The sequence below is a fragment of the Staurois parvus genome, unplaced genomic scaffold (assembly GCF_062004578.1).
Source record: "Staurois parvus isolate SC_StPar_1 unplaced genomic scaffold, SC_StPar_1.0 ptg000282l, whole genome shotgun sequence".
NCBI classification, from domain to species: Eukaryota; Metazoa; Chordata; class Amphibia; order Anura; family Ranidae; genus Staurois; species Staurois parvus.
In genome coordinates this window covers 2613517-2632804 of record NW_028318078.1, presented here as the reverse complement: position 1 = coordinate 2632804, position 19288 = coordinate 2613517, and the positions used below count along the sequence as shown (strand labels likewise).

At 46.2% G+C, this 19288-nt stretch overlaps 1 protein-coding gene across 8 annotated transcripts in view; it reads right to left on the bottom strand.

Moving 5' to 3' along the window:
* CACNA1D (calcium voltage-gated channel subunit alpha1 D) overlaps positions 1-19288 on the bottom strand; it is a 537089-nt gene that overhangs the window by 131063 nt on the left and 386738 nt on the right. For all 8 annotated transcript variants that reach the window (XM_089681862.1, XM_089681863.1, XM_089681858.1 and 5 more), the window contains 3 exons: positions 5010-5117; positions 2698-2750; positions 1534-1680 (listed from right to left, as the gene is read on the bottom strand). In XM_089681862.1, coding sequence (XP_089537988.1) covers positions 1534-1680; positions 2698-2750; positions 5010-5117 — 308 coding nt within the window. The remainder of the gene's footprint in view (positions 1-1533; positions 1681-2697; positions 2751-5009; positions 5118-19288) is intronic.

Here is a 19288-nt window from a genome sequence, read left to right as displayed (position 1 = left end):
GAGTCAGAGGGAAATGTTTAGCAAGCAAATAAAATGAATAGAAAGTTTCAGCCTGTCAATTTATTATATAATCTTCACACCATTTGTATTGGACTGTTCTGGGTAGCCTTGCCCAGTTCAGTTCCAATGGAAAGGCAAGGCGGCTTGCTTCATTTTCTATGAAGTCAGTTCACACCACAGCAATGCATGTACTACTTTTTTCAGTGTAGCATATTGTGATGCAAACTACCGCATTGCAATGCCACTGCAATAAATAGAACTGAATAAAATGTAATTTGTGAAATTTCGATAAAGTTCTAAAAAAATGTAAATAGTGCGATGTATCACTGTTCCTCCCAATGCTCACCATCACTCGTGTGATCTGCGCAGCTTGTGGTGTAAATAGACCCTTACAGTAGCATAGAGAGATTCTAGAAACTCTTTAATTGTTTAAGAAGGGCTAAGCCTTTATCAACCCCTTGACGCTGACGTAACATAAACATGCGGCCTCACAGAACTGGGCTTTTTTCCATGGGGCTGTATTTGTGTACCTGTGTTTGTGCTGGGAGCGCACCGCACGGCGCTTTCACAGCACAAGGAACGCGGTGTCACTGAGAGCACCGAGTCCTGTTCTAACAATCGGGGCCCGGGACTCCTGAATCCGGGTCACATGATCTCTGGATAGCCTCTGATTGGCTATCACAGTGATCAGTCACTGTACAGCCCGGCCCCTTGTTTTTTTTTCTGTCTATGAATGGAGGCGAGAGATACATTGTATCTCTCTAACTCCTGGCATAGAGGGGGAAAAAATGTTTGTAAAAAAAAGAAAGAAAAAAAGATAAATAAATATTAAAAAATAAAAGGAAAAATAAAGAAAAAATACCTAGATCAAGGTTTGATCTAGTTCAGTGCCAGGGTTAGTGTTTGGGTCAAGGTCAGGGTTAAATGTCAAGGTCAAAAGGTCAGGGTCAAAGGTCAGGATTTAAAAAAATTTGGTATCAGTGTCAGTTAGTGTCAATGTCAGTGTCTGTGTGTTTTAGGTAAAACTATTGTTTCTGGAATGTAGTACAGGTACAAACAACAAAAAACATACACATATATGGTATCGCTTCAATCGTCAAGAGCTGGAGAATTTATTTTGGGTTGTTCTTTGGTGGTAGGTTATGGTAGTAACAAGAAACACACAGCTAAATTAAAAAAACATTTTTTTTTTTTACTATTTTGGGCCAGTTTTCCTTTGATAATAAAAACAAAAAATCAGGAGGTATCCATACCATTTACCACCAAATGAAAGCCCAATTTGTCCTGAAAAAACAAGGTATAATTCACCTGGATGTACAAAGTATTTATGATGATATGTACGGTTTTACTAACACGTCAACGTTGCAAAATTGTGCTTGGGCATTTATATTTGTTTTACCCTTGAAGGGGTTAAGTAATTGGGCACACACAGGGGAGGGAAATGCGGACTATGACTGGTTTGTTAAAAAAATATTTTCAATCATTCGAAAGAACATGTGATGTCAGAGCTGCAAAGAGGATTATTCTACATACGCAGGCCATCCCTCAAAGGTGGAGACTGTGAAAAGGGCCATCATGGCGGACAGCACATTGTCGAAATTGAAGTCACTATTGTGCCAGTGTCTCTCACGAATAGAAGGGCTGTTAACATCTCCATCTTTGTAGACAATATATTTTCCCCTAGAAGAAAAAGACAAAAAAGCATTTTACAAATTGGATTTTGCCATACTTATTTTATGCAGTGTTACTTTAGAGAATTTATTGTGTTTTTTGCAATACGCCCATATTGTGTTACTGTAATGTTTCCACAAAGCCAGCCATAGATGGTTCGAATCTTGGCAGGGTCAACAGAGACAGGCCGAGATTCAAACCATCTATAGGTGGGCTGACTGCACCCAATTCAATTGTTGTATGACTTGGGTATATCCAGCCTGTCAAATTTATACCATACAAATACTAAACACAAATACTCCTGCGCTTGGGGGTGAACTCGGTGTAACTACGGATCCGTGTGGAAGATCCTGGATATTGCATGCCTTGCAATATCTTGGGAAGTCCAAAACACTATCTGTAAAGAAAACAAATAGAGGGCGCACCGGCCTAGTGCATTACCTAAATAAATGTATTGATAAAAATAACGAATGGTGATATACTCACAAACGACAATGATAAAAAAACTCATCATGAAACACAGCAATGACCAGTCTGCCTGTTACGGTGATCCCCACAGGAACACTGGACCTCCAATAGGCTAACGTGTTTTGGGTACTTGCCCCTTCCTCAAAGCCTGCATGCACAGAGGCTAAGCCTCCTTAGGACACTGATAGAAGTCACAAGACTGCTCTAACTGTTGATGAGAAAAGGTATCTAGCAGTTTATATTTACTAAAATAATTGCATATCTATGTTCTGTGTACTGTGGGAGAGCAGATATAGTGAATGCAGGGTCTGGGGTTTAGTAACACTTTAAGCAAGCCCATATTGATGTTTTTTATCAAATTATTGTTATAGAATCTTTTAATCGGATGTGTTTGAACGGCACCTTTAAAGTCCCATTTGTTCATATGTTTCCCTTTCTATTAGTAAGTTTGGGATGTGGTGCCTGGTGATCGGCCATCAATCCTTCCATTTGAAACTTATTTAATTAAACAAACACAATAAAAATTTATAGCAGAATGATAAAAATGCAGATACTTACTTGCACTCTTCTGGCGTCTGCTTTGCTTCATCAGAACATCGATAAAATTTGCCCTAATTTTGAATGAAAGAATTATAATTGTTCAGCTTTCAATTTGTTCATACAGTCTATTATCTTGACAAGCTAAAGTATATTACACTGGTAATCAGGCTGCTATGCTCTTTGCCAGGGCTTTTTTTCAGCTGGAACATGGTGACACTGGCCCTGAGCTCACTGCTATCTACTGTCACTTGTATACACAGAAGCCCAGCTTCTGTGTTTTCAATCGACAGCGCACCTCTCCACAGCACAGCTCCTACAGAACCCTCCCTGTCCCTTCAGCCAGAGCAGGATAAGAGTTCCAGGGAGCATTATGTTTATGGGCAGAAAGGGGGGGAGGGCAGGGCTTGGTACAGACACCAGCCTAGTGTGTGGATGCCACTGCAGACTTGATGATCACACTAGCCCATGGGGTGGGATCAGGGGAATGGAGCCGCAAATGAATGTGCATGCCAGCCTAGGATGTTGTTGACAGTTTTTTTCTGCAGGGGGGGATTGTGCAAGGTGTGTGCAAATGTGACAGTCATTACCTCTGCATCTCCAATTCACACCCTACTTTTGCACCCCCCTTCTCCGTTCTGACCTCTGTACCACCACAGCTGAGGAAGAAAGCTTTAGAACTCAGCTGTTTACAGGGGGGGGGGGCTTCAGAGGTGTGGTGGTTAGTTGCAGACAGGAGATGCAGGGGTGAGTTGTGGATGGGGACAGGGGATATGGACAGAGGTGAGATTCAGACAGTGGTGCAAGCTTTAAATAAAGGTTCAGAGGTGAGCTTTGGACAGGGGATCAGAGCTGAGTTGTGGACAATGGGGTGCAGAGGGGAACTGTGGACAGTAGGTATAGAAGTGGGCTGTATATGTGGAATGCAGAGCTGAGTTGTGGATGCAGGTTGCAAATGTCAGTTGTGGATGAGGGTTGCAGATGTCAGCTGTGGATGAGGGTTGTAGATGTCAGCTGTGAATGAGGCTTGCAGATGTTAAATGTGGATGAGGGTTGTAATGTCAGCTGTGGATAAGGGTTGTAGATGTCAGCCGTGGATGAGGGTTGCAGATGTCAGCTGTGGATGAGGGTTGTAATGTCAGCTGTGGATGAGGTTTGTAGATGTCAGCTGTGGATGAGGGTTGCAGATGTCAATTGTGGATGAGGGTTGCAGAGGTCAGTTGTGGATGAGGGTTGCAGATGTCAGGTGTGGATGAGGGTTGTAGATGTCAGCTGTGGATGAGGGTTGCATATTTCAACTGTGGATGAGGGTTGTACATGTCAGCTGTGGATGAGGGTTGCATATGTCAACTGTGGATGAGGGATGTACATGTCAGCTGTGGATGAGGGTTGCATATGTCAACTGTGGATGAGGGTTGTAATGTCAGCTGTGGATGAGGGTTGTAGATGTCAGCTGTGGATGAGGGTTGCAGATGTCAGCTGTGGATGAGGGTTGTAGATGTCAGCTGTGGATGAGGGTTGCAGATGTCAGCTGTGGATGAGGGTTGCAGATGTCAGCTGTGGATGAGGGTTGCAGATGTCAGCTGTGGATGAGGGTTGTAGATGTCAGCTGTGGATGAGGGTTGCAGATGTCAGCTGTGGATGAGGGTTGCAGATGTCAGCTGTGGATGAGGGTTGCAGATGTCAGCTGTGGATGAGGGTTGCAGATGTCAGCTGTGGATGAGGGTTGCAGATGTCAGCGGTGGATGAGGGTTGCAGATGTCAGCTGTGGATGAGGGTTGCAGATGTCAGCTGTGGATGAGGGTTGCAGAAGTCAGCTGTGGATGAGGGTTTCAGAAGTCAGCTGTGGATGAGGGTTGCAGATGTCAGCTGTGGATGAGGGTTGCAGATGTCAGCTGTGGATGAGGGTAGCAGATGTCAGCTATGGATGAGGGTTGCAGATGTCAGCTGTGGATGAGGGTTGTATATGTCAGCTGTGGATGAGGGTTGCAGATGTCAGCTGTGGATGAGGGGTGTAGATGTCAGCTGTGGATGAGGGTTGCAGAAGTCAGCTGTGGATGAGGGTTGCAGATGTCAGCTGTGGATGAGGGTTGTATATGTCAGTTGTGGATGAGGGTTGCAGATGTTAGCTGTGGATGAGGGTTGCACAGGTGAATCATATCTTGAATAAGCCTGTATGTTCAGTGCAAGATGAGCTACAGTATGTTCTGCTAAGATGAAACTCGGGATAATAAACTGTTAGTCACTATAGGAACTTCGAAAAACTGCAGCATTAGAAGAGTTCTATTCACAAATACAGACTACTCACCAACCGCTTTCATCCGAACGCTCACCTTAAATAGCTGAACTCCAATGCAGGCAAACATAAACTGCAGTAGTGTTGTAACGATCATAATGTTACCAATAGTCCGGATGGCGACAAACACACACTGAACAACATGCTGAAATGGTAGAAAAGTGTAATATCTAAATAACTACATACAGATAATACACTGTCTTAAAAGTTACGTTTAAATAAAAAAAAAAGAAATAAAATGCATATTGTAGATAGCATGCTGCTGAAATTTTATACTTTCCAGTCTGTGTAAATGAAAGTTAAATCACATGGATCAAAACATACAGAATTCTGTTTCAAAAAGGGAAATAAATACATGAACTCACAATAAAACAAGCAACATAAAATCATACCTATTGACAATATTGAGATAAGGCAACACAAAATTATTGAAAGTGAAAAGTACAGTAATCTATAACAGTCTGTTACAACCAGGGTGCCCGGGCACCCTTGGGTGCCTTCAGGTTCCTTCAGGGGTTCCATGGCAAAATGCCTAACAGTTGCCAAAAAATTGTATACAAGCCAGCAGGTGGATGAAGCCTGCCTTTTAGTTATACAAAGTCACAAGTTTTCATTGTGCACCATCACAACCTTCAAGCTGCTGTCATCCTAATGACACCATTAGTTGATCCTTGTTTTCCCCTTCCCTGCTCCTCTCCATCAGCACTGGGTTCACATTAGCTGAGTGAGGGAGAAAAACATTGCAATATTCGTCAGTACCAGTGTGCAACGGTGTACATATTTTGGAAGAATAAATCACTTTGGGTGTCCTACATGTGTGGATGTTGCTGTTTTATGTAAAACTTTTAGTTTTTACATTTTAGAATGGGGTGCCTTGAGCTTGTGCAGACTTTTAAAGGGTGTTTCGAATGGAAAAAGGTTGAGAAACACTGCTTTATAGTAACAGTTCTGCTTTCATGAGTTTATAGCAGTGTGAGACATGAATGATGATTAATTAAAGGTTATTGAGCAACTCTGGGCCAAAGCAGCCTTGGAACTGCTAACTATATCCATTCCAGCTCTATGTAATCCAGTGTTGCTAGATTTTCACAGAGCTCCTTACACGCGGGGTGGGTATGACTGATCCCAAGGCCTGCAGTGTGTAATGTTTTGTTTGACATTCTGCCAACAGGACTAAAATTTCAAAGAAGAGTGAGAAGTGAGAATTTTAGTAGCATGGATACTTGGATACACGGACACACAGGCTTCCTGTGAATGAGGGGCAGCAAGCAGCTACAGTTAGTGTGCTTCAGAATACCTACCCTGCATTATCAGGGGTGTATTTACCAAAAGGCAAACAAGGCATTTGCCTAGGGCGGTATTTTTTTTTAGAGGGGCAGCAGTGCCCCTCGGAAGAAGGGACATTGAGATCAGGTAGGTTCCAAGAGAGGCTGTGGGCTGCTTGATGGTGTATGCAGAGCCCAACTGTCGTTCCTGGGGATGGCCAGAGCTGTGAAGGCTCTCTCTGTGGGAAGGGGGGTCTGGAGTTGGTCGGTGGCAAGCTCTCTCCACCGGAGAGGGGGGGCATCCAATTTTTGTGTTGCCTAGGGCAGCACAAAACCCAAATACACCACTGTGCATTATAAATAGGACAAAAAAGAGGGACTGTTATACTTGGGTAATAAATATCTGTATGTGTTAATCTAGTCTAATTTAATGGCTCCAATCTTTAACCTGGCAGTTATCTGCTTTCTGCAGGCCATGGTTCAGAATCATAATGACCAGCCTTTCATTCACATTCAAATTCATATCTGAATACTCACATCCTTCAAGTCTTTATTTATGAAGAAAAGTTGGTTTATTTTTGTAAAGAAAACAAGAATGGGGCTAAAAGCTGCAACTCTCAGAAATCTGGTGCCCCCCGGTTGTCAGATACACAGGCCTTTAGTGAATAAATTGGTCTCAGAGATTGGGACTTCTTTATACATCTGCAACCGAATACTGCATGTTGGGACATGAGTTCAACGGCTTTCTTCATAACTGTTAGAGCAGGAATATTCATGTTTTTTTGAGCATTAACAAATTTAACCTCCCTGGCGGTCTAATTATGTCAATATTTTTGAATGTCAAAGCAGTACATTGTTTTGCATGGAAATTTGTTTTATATTGTAGGCCTGTAATTCTTAGGAATAACTCACTTAAATCTGTCCAAACAAGTAAACATCCCGCGTATGATAAAGTTTGAAACACAAAATCATAAATTATAATATAATAAATAATTATAAAAAATAATAATATAATAATAAATGTAATTCAATAATGTAATCAAACCAAAAACACTGAAATTTGAAATAGAGCACCAATTTTGCACATCACTGAGCTCAGTCGCAGAATCGTCACTGTCATCACTTTCAGTGTCTGATGATGAATTTCCCCATGAATCACTATCACTCAATTCTGCAAGTGATTCTAATTCACTATCGCTGTTTTCTAGCTGGTTTAAAACCGCTTTTGACCTAAAGGGATGCTTTTTGGATGCCATAGACGTTCTCAAGTATCCAGGCAGAAACGGTAAAAGTGCAGGCAGGGCACAGTACAAAGCACTAGGGACAAAATTTATGTGAAATGGTTTGATACAGTAATGTAATCCTAACAGATTACAACGTATTGTGTGTATGTCATGTTTTTACTTTTTTGAATCTCTTGATGTTCGTAGGGAAGGGAACCCAGAAGACAGATGGAGGACACAGCCAAAGGACACAGAGGGAGGATATTGGGGGATCGCAGGACAAGGTAAGGATTGGGGGATCACAGGACAAGGACTACAGTGTAATCCCGAGTGTGGCTCGGGGTCGCCGCTTTGGGTACTGTAAATTAACCCCAAGCCACACTCTGGATTACCGCTAGGAAGGTTAGGTAGATCCAAAACCAACAACAATAATATAATATATTGCATTGCACTAGTCCTTCCATGTGGTGGCTGCAGTGGTATTCTTTTTTTTTCTCAGGCCAATTATATTTTTTGCAAGTACACAAAAAATACATTTTAGTCCTCCCAGAAACTTATCCTAACTTCCTGTGTACTGAACTGAGAGCAGAAACAATGTTAAGGAATAAGTTCACCTTTTGACCAAAAATTATTATAAGTACTATTATTTTTGGTTGCAGGAGTCTGTAAAGCATTGCACCAGAGAACAGCAGATCACTGGTGCCATGCAGGTCTCCTGCAGACCTGTCAGTATATCTGCTTAATGTATGAGCAAGCAGATGTACAGACAGAAAGACTCAATGAAATACTACAGTGCTCCACAGCATCATGGTAGTTCATTGAGAACTACAGGCTGACAGCCGCTAAGGCTGTTGGGACTTGTAGTTCATTCATTCACAGAACACTAAATGACTGATGTGGCTGTGTGGGCAAAGCCCCACACAGCTGCCCTGTTTTTAAAAAGTGACAGCTAGTACGGGGAACTTCAGCATTGGGAACATAAAAACACGGGTGGAACATGTAAGGTGAATTTATCCTTTCACAGGCTTCCTAGTTCTCTTCCATGGGCTTCTGAACAATTTGGGCTTGATTTACTAAAACAAGACAGTGCAGAATCTGGTGCAGCTGTACACAGAACCCAATCAGCTTCCATCTTTTTTTGTCAAAGCTGAAATGAACAAGCTGAAGTTAGAAGGTGATTGGCTAACACGCACAGCTGCTACAGATTTTGCACCCTGATGTTTTGGAGATTAGGAGAGGTCAGTTGTTTGTAGTCTAAAGTATGACAGCAGCCTAAGCCGACAATGCATCTCCTCTACAGATACAGTATAGAGAGTGAGTGTTGTTGGACATAAAGTGTAATACTGTCAGGATCACCAGGTGAAATAAAAGAAAAAAGGCAGAAAAAAACCCCCAATGAAGCCTCTATATCTAATGCCGTGTAAGCTGCAATATTACATTTTTGTGCTTGGGTTTATGTATACTTGTGTTGATGCAAAAGAAACAATACATGAATTTTTGCACGTTAAAATGTATTTCCTATAGGCCTTAAAAGTCACATAAGGTGGAAAAATGCATTGAAAGCATGTTAAAAATGCTTTACTAGTTTTATGAAACTGTATTCCTTTATGCAGTGTATACAACAGACACAGTATTGATTCCTTTAACCAGTTGCCGAACGCAGATAGCTGAATGACAGCTACACTGCGGACGGCCAGTTCTGGGAGGGCGTCATATGACGTCCTCCCAGAACACGCTCTCCTGCACGCCCCCCGGGGCGCGCACCCGGCGATCTTCGTGATCGCCGTGTCCAAAGACACGCTGATCACAGGAAAATGCAATTGCCGGTTCTCGGCTGCACTTTCCTCACGCTGTCAGAACGTGGGGAAAGTACTGCCGAGAACCGGCAGTTGTCAGAGCAGGGATCGACACCGATCATCAGGCCACCTACCTGTGTCACCCAACTCTGCCCATCAGTGCCACCCACCTGTGCCCATCAATGCCACCCACCTCTGCCCATCAGTGCCACCCACCTCTGCCCATCAGTGCCCTTCTGTGCTGCCAATCAGTGCCCAGCAGTTGTGCCGGTCAGTTCCCAGCAGTTGCGCCAGTCAATGCCCAGCAGTGCAGCCAGTCAGTGCCCAGCAGTGCCGCCAGTCAGTGCCCGGCAGTGCCTCCAGTCAGTGCCCAGCAGTGTCGCCTATCAGTGCTTACTATCAGTACCCATCATTAGTGCCGCCTATCAGTTTCACCTATCAGTGCCGCCTATCCGTGCCACCTCATTAGTGCTGCCTATAAGTGCCGCCTATCAGTGCCCTTTAGTGCTGCCTATCAGTGCCCATCAGTGCTGCCTATCAGTGCCCATCAGTGCTGCCTATCAGTGCAGCCTCATCAACGCACATCAGTGAAGGAGAAAAATTACCTGTTTGCAAAATTTTATAATAGAAACAAAGGAACCTTTTTTTTTCTCCAAATTTTTTGCTCTTTTTTTGTTTATAGCGCAGAAAGTAAAGCACCCAGTGGCAAGTAAATACCACCAAAAGAAAGCTCTATTTGTGAGAAAAAAATGATAAAAATTTCATATGGGTACAGAGCTGCATGACCACGCAATTCTCATTCAAAACGCGACAGCTCTGAAAGCTGAAAATTGGCCTGGTAAGGAAGGGGGTATAAGTGCCTGGTAGACAAGTGGTTAATTGTACTGTTTTATTATACATGTTTCATAAAGTTCTTCCAAAATAAAAATGTTGCCACAACCTCCACTGAAAATCTTCAGTGTTCCCAGTGTGCTGCAGTACTCATGCAGAGGAGAGGCGCCATATTACTGATTAATAGAACAATAAACCCGTTGCAATATGATCTGTACAGTGTAGGAGCAATAATTGTTTAATGAGGCTCTTATTTTATGTTGCTTTTATTGATTCTCCTCTGCATCATCTCTAAATAGCTAACAGCAAATTAAACAGATATTTCAACTAATTCCCTACATTAGCTCAGAATTAAAGCAGGACTTTACTCTCTCAATCAACATGTTTAATCATGCTGCTAGCATCAATAAATAGATAGGAAGGTAAATTATATTTACTTGTTTTAAACTTTTTCTTTTAACATTTCGTGGTTTTTGGCCTATGCCAAAATGATGTCATACATCCCTGTCAGGGCAGGAGCCGAGGAACGGACAGGCAGGCCTAACAATGTAACGCACTGGCTGACGACAACCACTACCCACAGACCGAAGTCCCCCAGGGCGCGGAGTCTAAGTCCCAGGCTGCCCTTCACCAGGGCCCCTGATGGTGGGGATGGACTTGACGCAGCCAGGAACCAGGTCGCGGCCCCCGAGACACCTCAGCTGCGGTAATGGCCGCCGCCAATGGCGTGTAGCTGGTGGAAGAGACAAAAGAGTAGTCAGACAAGCCGGGTCAACAACAACAAGACAAAACAGTACAGGACAGCAGACGAGAATCACAGGTCACGAGCCGGGTTCAGCAACAGAGGGTCAGATCAAGGGAGAATACAAAGAATAGTCAAGTCACAAGCCGAATCAGATACCAGGAGAGTCACGAGAGTCAGAACAGAGTAATAGCAACACAAAGACACAAGACACAAATGCAAAGAGCATGTGCGGGCCACAGGCTTATATGTCATCAGCCACACCCCTCTGGAGGATGGACCACAGAGACCTGAAGGCATAAAAGGATTCCCATCATGCACAGCAGAATCCAAGATGGACGCCAGCACATGGAGTAACATAACCTCAGGGAAAAGGTAGGACCTTGACAGTACCTCCTCCTCAAGGGCCCCTCCCCCTCCGCGGCTCAACAAAAGGTTTCTGAGGAAAGCGGGTATGAAAAGCGCGGAGGAGGGCAGGAGCATGGACATCCGCGGAAGGAACCCAGGAACGCTCCTCGGGACCATAACCGCGCCAATGAACCAGGAACTGTAATCGACCTCGCACCAATCGAGAGTCCAGGATCCGGCTCACCTCATACTCCTCATGACCATCAACCCGGACAGGACGGGGCCGAGGCAGAGAGGTAGTGAAGCGATTGCAGATCAGAGGTTTCAACAGGGAAACATGAAAGATATTGGAGATCCGCATCCCAGACGGAAGGGCAAGGGCATAGGCCACCGGATTCACTTTGCGGAGAATGCGGAAAGGACCGACAAAACGGGGAGCTAGTTTGGGTGTGGGCACCCGAAGATTGAGGTTGCGAGTAGACAACCACACCCGATCGCCGACCTGGTATGAAGGAGCGGGCAACCGTCTGCGATCAGCCTGGAACTTCTGGCGCTGAGCTGAGTCCCTCAAGGCCCTCTGGATCTGCCCCCATGAAGAACGCAGGGCAGCAAGATGGTTCTCCACAGCCGGAATGTCCTGTGGTGAGAACCTCTCAGGTAATACCGCGGGTTGGAACCCATAGTTGGCCATGAAAGGAGACATCCCGGAAGAGGAGTTGACCGCCGAGTTCCTGGAAAACTCTGCCTAAGGCAGGAGATCGGCCCAATCGTCCTGATGGTCTGAAATATAACACCGAAGGAATTGTTCTAAGGCCTGATTGGAACGCTCCGCAGCCCCATTGGACTGCGGGTGGTAGGCTGAAGAAAAGGAGAGACTAATACCCAACTGGGAGCAGAAGGCGCGCCAGAATCTGGACACGAACTGACTCCCGCGGTCCGAGACAATCACCTTGGGCAACCCATGCAGGCGAAAAATCTCCCTGGAAAAGACCGTGGCCAGTTCTTGCGCTGTGGGTAATTTCCTGAATGGAATGCAATGGCACATCTTGGAAAACCGATCGACGATCATGAGGATGACCGTATGACCCCGAGACACCGGGAGGTCTACAATAAAGTCCATACCTAGATGTGACCTAGGACGCACCCCATTGGGAATGGGTTGTAGAAGACCCAAAGGGAGATGCCGTGGAGACTTATTCTGGGCACAGATCGAACATGCCGCTACATAAGAGGCAATGTCGGCACGGAGGGTTGGCCACCAGAATAAGCGAGAGACGACCCAACACAGCTGGTTCTTCCCCGGATGCCCGGCAGTTTTGGCGTTATGGTAGGTACGCAGCAGGCGGGTGCGCAATCCCTCAGGTACGAAACATCTACCCTCCGGCTTCCCGGGAGGAGCATCAGTTTGAGCCGCCAAAATCTGCTCCCCAAGAGGAGAGGTCAGACCGGTGCGAATGGCAGCCAGGATCTGATCTGGAGGTATAAGTGAGATTGGCTCAGAGTCTTCCCTGGACAACTCAGAGTATTGCCGTGATAACGCATCAGCCCTGACATTCTTGGAACCAGGCAAATATGAAACCACATAGTTGAAGCGTGACAAGAACAGAGCCCATCTGGCCTGGCGGGGTGTCAATCTCTTGGCCTCCGAAAGATAAGTCAGGTTCTTGTGATCGGTAAGAATGAGGACCGGAACCGCGGAACCCTCGAGCAGGTGCCTCCACTCCTTGAGAGCCAGGATGATGACCAACAACTCCCGATCTCCAATCTGGTAGTTGCACTCTGCAGAGGAAAGCTTCCTGGAGTAGAACCCGCAGGAAAGTAGGGGTCCATCAGGCGACCGACGCTGAGACAGGAGAGCCCCTACTCCCGTCTCGGAAGCATCAACCTCGAGGACGAAGGGCAACCCAGGATTGGGATGTGAAAGAATCGGAGCCGAAGCAAAGGCGGCTTTCAGAGCCTCGAAAGCTATGATGGCCTCGGATGGCCACTCGTGAGGGTTACTCCCCTTCCTGGTTAGGTCAGAGAGAGGCTTTGCCAATGTGGAGAAGTTCCTGATGAACTTCCGATAGTAGTTGGCAAAACCCAGAAAGCGCTGAATGGGCCGAAGACCATTGGGACGAGGCCACTGCAGAACTGCAGCAACCTTCTGAGGGTCCATGGAAAATCCCTCCGCGGAAATTATGTAGCCCAAAAAGGCAACTTGGGATCGATGGAACTCGCACTTCTCGAGTTTACAAAAGAGTCCGTTCTCACGCAATCGTTGCAGCACCTGCTTGACATCCTGGACATGAGACTCCATGGAGGTAGAGTAAACCAAGATGTCATTCAGGTAAACCACTACGCACTGCTGCAACAAATCACGAAGGACATCGTTTATGAATTCCTGAAAAACCGCGGGCGCGTTACACGACTCGAAGGGCATCACCAGGTATTCGTAGTGCCCGGTTCTGGTGTTAAACGCGGTCTTCCACTCATCCCCCTGTCTGATCCGTACGAGGTTGTACGCCGCCCTAAGGTCGAGTTTGGTAAAGACTGTTGCTCCCTTAAGGCGGTCGAACAACTCAGAAATCAAAGGAATCGGATATGCATTTTTAATGGTAATCCGATTGAGACCCCTATAATCGATGCAGGGCCTCAATTCCCCACCTTTCTTCTTTACGAAAAAAAAACCTGCTCCTGCTGGAGAAGTAGACTTACGAATGTGCCCCTGGGAAAGCGCATCCACAACGTACTCCTCCATGGCCTTATTCTCCGCAACCGAGAGAGGGTACACCCTGCCACGTGGAGGAGTGGCCCCGGGTTGCAAGGATATGGCGCAGTCGTAAGGACGATGCGGCGGTAAGGTACCAGCGCGTACCTTATCAAACACGTCCCGGTACTCCCCATAGTCGGTGGGCAACGCAGAGTCCGAGGAGGCACACAATACCTTAACCGGCCCCCGGATGCACCCGGCCCCACACTGTGGAGACCATGAGAGAATCTCGGCTGTTTGCCAATTGAAGGTTGGATTGTGCCTCTGGAGCCAGGGATACCCCAAAACCACCGAATAGTGTGGGGAAGAAATCACCTGAAAACAGGCCAACTCCCTGTGAACAGCCCCAATGGCTACCTCTATCGGCAGAGTCTCGTGGGTAACCTGCGGCGGCTGCAGGGGCCTGCCATCTATGGCTTCGAGAACCAATGGGGTAGCGCGAGCCTGCAGGGGAGTGGAGTGCTGTGCAGCAAACGAGCTGTCCAAGAACAACCCACCGGCCCCAGAGTCTACCAACGCCTGGGCCGTCACCGAGCCCTCCGTCCAAGAAAGGACCACGGTGATCAGTGGCTTATCCTTGCAGAACGCCGGGGACGAGGAAACACCACCCAAGATCTGTCCCCGACATGATCTCAGGTGCGAGCGTTTCCCGGACGGACCGGACAAGACTGCCGAAAGTGCCCACCGAGGCCACAGTACAGGCAGCGACCCTCCCGACGCCGAGCGGCCCGCTCCCCCTCGGAAAGGCGAGCAAACCCCAGCTGCATGGGTTCCCCACCAGACAAGCTATCCCCAGGAGGCGTGGGAGGAGAGGGAGGAACGGGTGGGACAGAAAACGCAGGTGCCAGTCGATTGGAAGGCCTCCGCAGGCGTTCCCTGAGTGAAGGCCTCTCCCTGAGCCTGGTGTCAATCAGGATCAGGAAAGAGATGAGCTCCTCCAACACCACAGGCAGTTCCTTAGCTGCAATCTCGTCCTTCAATGTGTCAGAAAGACCATGTGAAAACGCAGCCACCAGAGCCTCATTGTTCCAACCGACCTCTGCCGCCAGGGTACGAAACTCTATGGCGTACTCGGCCACGGTCCGTGAACCCTGATGCATGGTCATGAGCAGTTTGGCCGTCGAGGCGGAACGAGCCGGTACGTCGAATACCCTACGGAAAGCATCGACAAAACCGGAAAAATCTTGAATCACCGGGTCGTTCCTCTCCCATAATGGATTCGTCCAGGCCAAGGCCTTGTCTGAGAGTAGGGAAATTAGGAACCCCACCTTTGACCTCTCAAACGGAAAGGCGTGGGGTATTAATTCAAAATAAATACCCACCTGGTTGAGGAACCCACGACACTGACTAGGCTCACCCCCAAAGCGCTGTGGAAGAGGGGCTGAACCAGTCATACCTCTGGGCGCCGCTGATGCAGCCGTCGAGGTGGTGGACGCAATAGGCGGAGAAGCTGCGGGAGAGACCACCGGAGTGACTACCGGCCTGATAGCACCAGGAGCAAGGTGTGCAGTGCGTGCAAGCAGAGTTTGCAATGCCTGAGCGAATTGATCCAACAGGTGATCCTGTTGATCGAGTCTGGCGACTAGCATTGGGAGCGAAGGCGTGCCTGCACCGTCAGGGTTCATGGCACTTGTGTAATGTCAGGGCAGGAGCCGAGGAACGGACAGGCAGGCCTAACAATGTAACGCACTGGCTGACGACAACCACTACCCACAGACCGAAGTCCCCCAGGGCGCGGAGTCTAAGTCCCAGGCTGCCCTTCACCAGGGCCCCTGATGGTGGGGATGGACTTGACGCAGCCAGGAACCAGGTCGCGGCCCCCGAGACACCTAAGCTGCGGTAATGGCCGCCGCCAATGGCGTGTAGCTGGTGGAAGAGACAAAAGTGTAGTCAGACAAGCCGGGTCAACAACAACAAGACAAAACAGTACAGGACAGCAGACGAGAATCAAAGGTCACGAGCCGGGTTCAGCAACAGAGGGTCAGATCAAGGGAGAATACAAAGAATAGTCAAGTCACAAGCCAGATACCAGGAGAGTCACGAGAGTCAGAACAGAGTAATAGCAACACAAAGACACAAGACACAAGTGCAAAGAGCATGTGCGGGCCACAGGCTTATATGTCATCAGCCACACCCCTCTGGGGGATGGACCACAGAGACCTGAAGGCATAAAAGGATTCCCATCATGCACAGCAGAATCCAAGATGGACGCCAGCACATGGAGTAACATAACCTCAGGGAAAAGGTAGGACCTTGACAATCCCATTGTCTTCATGAATTTTTTTTTTATCTGGAGGAGGGGTTTTCTCAGCTAAGCACACCCTCCTGCCTGTGTGCCTGAGCTAAGGTCAGATGGATTCCAATAAGTAAATGCTACATGAATCATCTGCCCTTATTCAAGATGGTAGCAGCTAGAAATGCTAGGGGGGGGGGGGGGGTTTAAATTTATTTCTCAACAAAATAAAGCATGGAGACGTGGATGGATGAGCGAGCTTGCTTTCAATATTAATAATGATTTAAGTAGTGTTTTTAGTTTTTGGATGTAAAATACAGTTAAAGTAGAACTAAAGGCAAACCTTTGTTTTCATTTTGTAAAGAGTAATCACTTACAGATCACCCCATGTACTTTTACTGCGTAAGGGCAGCTAGTTTGCGCTGGATCAAATACACATATATGATCCAGCATTTTCAGGTAGGGGGCACGCACTTGCGGGCCCGCAACCCCATCTGTACTGTCATACGGTGCAGCACAAGTTGGTTAGCCTAAATCAGGCATGTCCAAAGTCCGGCCCGCGGCCCATTTACGGCCCGGGGGTCGGTTTAATATGGCCCTCCAACAGCCCTCCCTGCTCTGTGTAATGTGGTCCTCCCACGGCCCTCCCTTCTATGGCAGACAGTCTTTTGCTTGAGAGCAGAGGGCAGTGCACATGCCTGACTGCGACGCGTTCTCCCTGGTCTGTGTAAATGCGGCTGTCGCACGGCCCTCCCTTCTGTGGCAGACAGTCTTCTGCTTGAGAGCAGTGCGCATGCGTGACTGCGCCGCGCTGGGAGCGACAGAGGGCGGTGACGTCAGGGCCGGGCTTCCAGCGTGAAGTGTGTTTCTCTTCCCCTCCCGGCTGCCGAGCAGAGACTTCAGCTCCAGCTACCTTTTACACCCTTCACATTAGTGCAGGTAAGTTTTTTTTAAATTTATTTTCAATACATTGTGAAAACTCAGCTGTCAGTTGATCTTAATGTTATGAAATGAAAAGTATGTCGTTTGCAATTAACTTGGCATAAAATAATTTATTTGCATTTAATTGTAATGGTTCAAAGAATGTTCGGAAATATGTTCGGCCCTCCACCATGTTCACTTCATCCAATCTGGCCCTCTTTGAAAAAAGTTTGGACACCCCTGGCCTAAATCATTGGCCTGCTGATCAGCTTAGTGAATCACAGTACAGAGCCATGTGTTTATTAACAACACAGAGCTCTGTACACGGAGCAGCAATGTGGCAAAGCAAAGCAGGGATTAAAAACAACCACATCTCTTAGTGAAAGAAGCACACTTACACAAATTACACATTGTTAGGCACACAGTCACTGCTGCTTTTTTTTCAGGCTTCTTAAAAATGGCTTCCGGACCTGGCAGAAATCCATGTGGTGAGTGTGCATTTCATCAATTTGGTGGAGGAGATTAACCACATACCTGGTGCATTTTTGATATCAAGGACTCACAATGGTGTTGGATATGGAAGATTGATTGGTGTTCCAGTGGATATTCACATACTCTGGACACTGTTGTTACTTGTAGTTCTTTGCTGGGACTTTATTAGCACAATACTTTGTTTAATACACTTTATTTAAGTTATAGTTAACTAGCCCTGCAATTTATACTGAATTTCTTCTGGGGAGAGGTGTATTGATCCTTTTTGCGAGCAGCTGGATGTTTTATTACCACTTTAGTGCTTATCTTTTTTGTTTTAGGCATACAGTTAACCCTTGGTAACCTCTTTCCAGCCAGTGTCATTAGTACAGTGACAGTGTATATTATTAGCACTGATCACTGTATTAGTGTCACTGGAGATGTAAGTGTCAGTTAATCAGTTCCCACCCAGTGTCAGTTAGTGTCATATTGCCAGCTACACTATCACAGTCCACTATAAGTTGCTGATCACCGCCATTACTAGTATAAAAAAAAATAAATAAAAACTCTGATATATACCATCATTCGTAGATGCTATAACTTTCGCACAAACCAATCTATATATACTTGTTGGTATTTATACCGAAGACATGTAGCAGAATACATTTTGCTCTAAATGTATGAAAAAACTGGATTATTAAAATTTTATATGTGTTATGTTTTATAACAAAATAAAAAGTTTTTTTCAAAATTTTCGGGGATTAGTTTTCATTTCTACAATACATTTAAAAAAAAAAATAGCGGTTATCAAATACCACCAAAAGAAAGCACTATTTGTGTGAAAAAAATTATATACATTTATTTTGGGTACAGTTTTGCATAACCACGCAATTGGCAGTTAACTGGTTCCTGCTCAGGTAATAGCAAATTGGGGGCTGAGTGGGCCTTTCGCCCCTCCGGATGGACGACGTATGACATCCTCTTCACGTTGCTTGTGCACGCCCCCGGGGGTATGCAGCACGGAGATCTGTGGTGAGCTGTGTTCCTCGGATACAGCTTATTACCGATAAGGGTAAAAAGCCAATGATGCTGGCTCTTTACCATGCTATCAGCTGTGTCCAATCACAGCTGATCACATGTAAGCAAATGCCAGTTATTGGCATTTCCTTTCCTCGGTGTTGTCACAGCACTGAGGAAAGAAAACCAATAACTGGCTTTACTGTGACATGGGGCATTTACACTGATAATCAGGGCAAAGATCATCAGTGCCCTGATTATCAGAGCAACTCCATCAGTGCCCACCAGTGCAGAATATCAGTTCAGCCCCATTAGTGCCAATCCATGTCCATCAGTGCAGCATATCAGTGCGCATCATTTCCGCCTTCTGAATTGCAGCCTCATCTGTGCCCATCAGTGCAGCCTTATCGGTGCCCATCAATGTAATCAATGTAGCCTCATCAGCGCACATCAGTGAAGGAGAACATTTACTTATTTGCACATTTTTATAACAGAAACTTAGAAAATAATTTTTTTTTTTTGCCTTTTTTCTTTCTTTTTGCAAAAAATAAATAACCCCAGTGGTGATTAAATACCAGCAAAAGAAAGCTCTATCTGTCTCAAAAAAATTATAAAACTTCATTTAAGTACAGTTTTGCGTGACCACGCAATAGTCGTTCAAAGTGCGACAGCACTGAAAACTGAATATTTGCCTGGGCAGGAAGGGGGTGAAAGTGC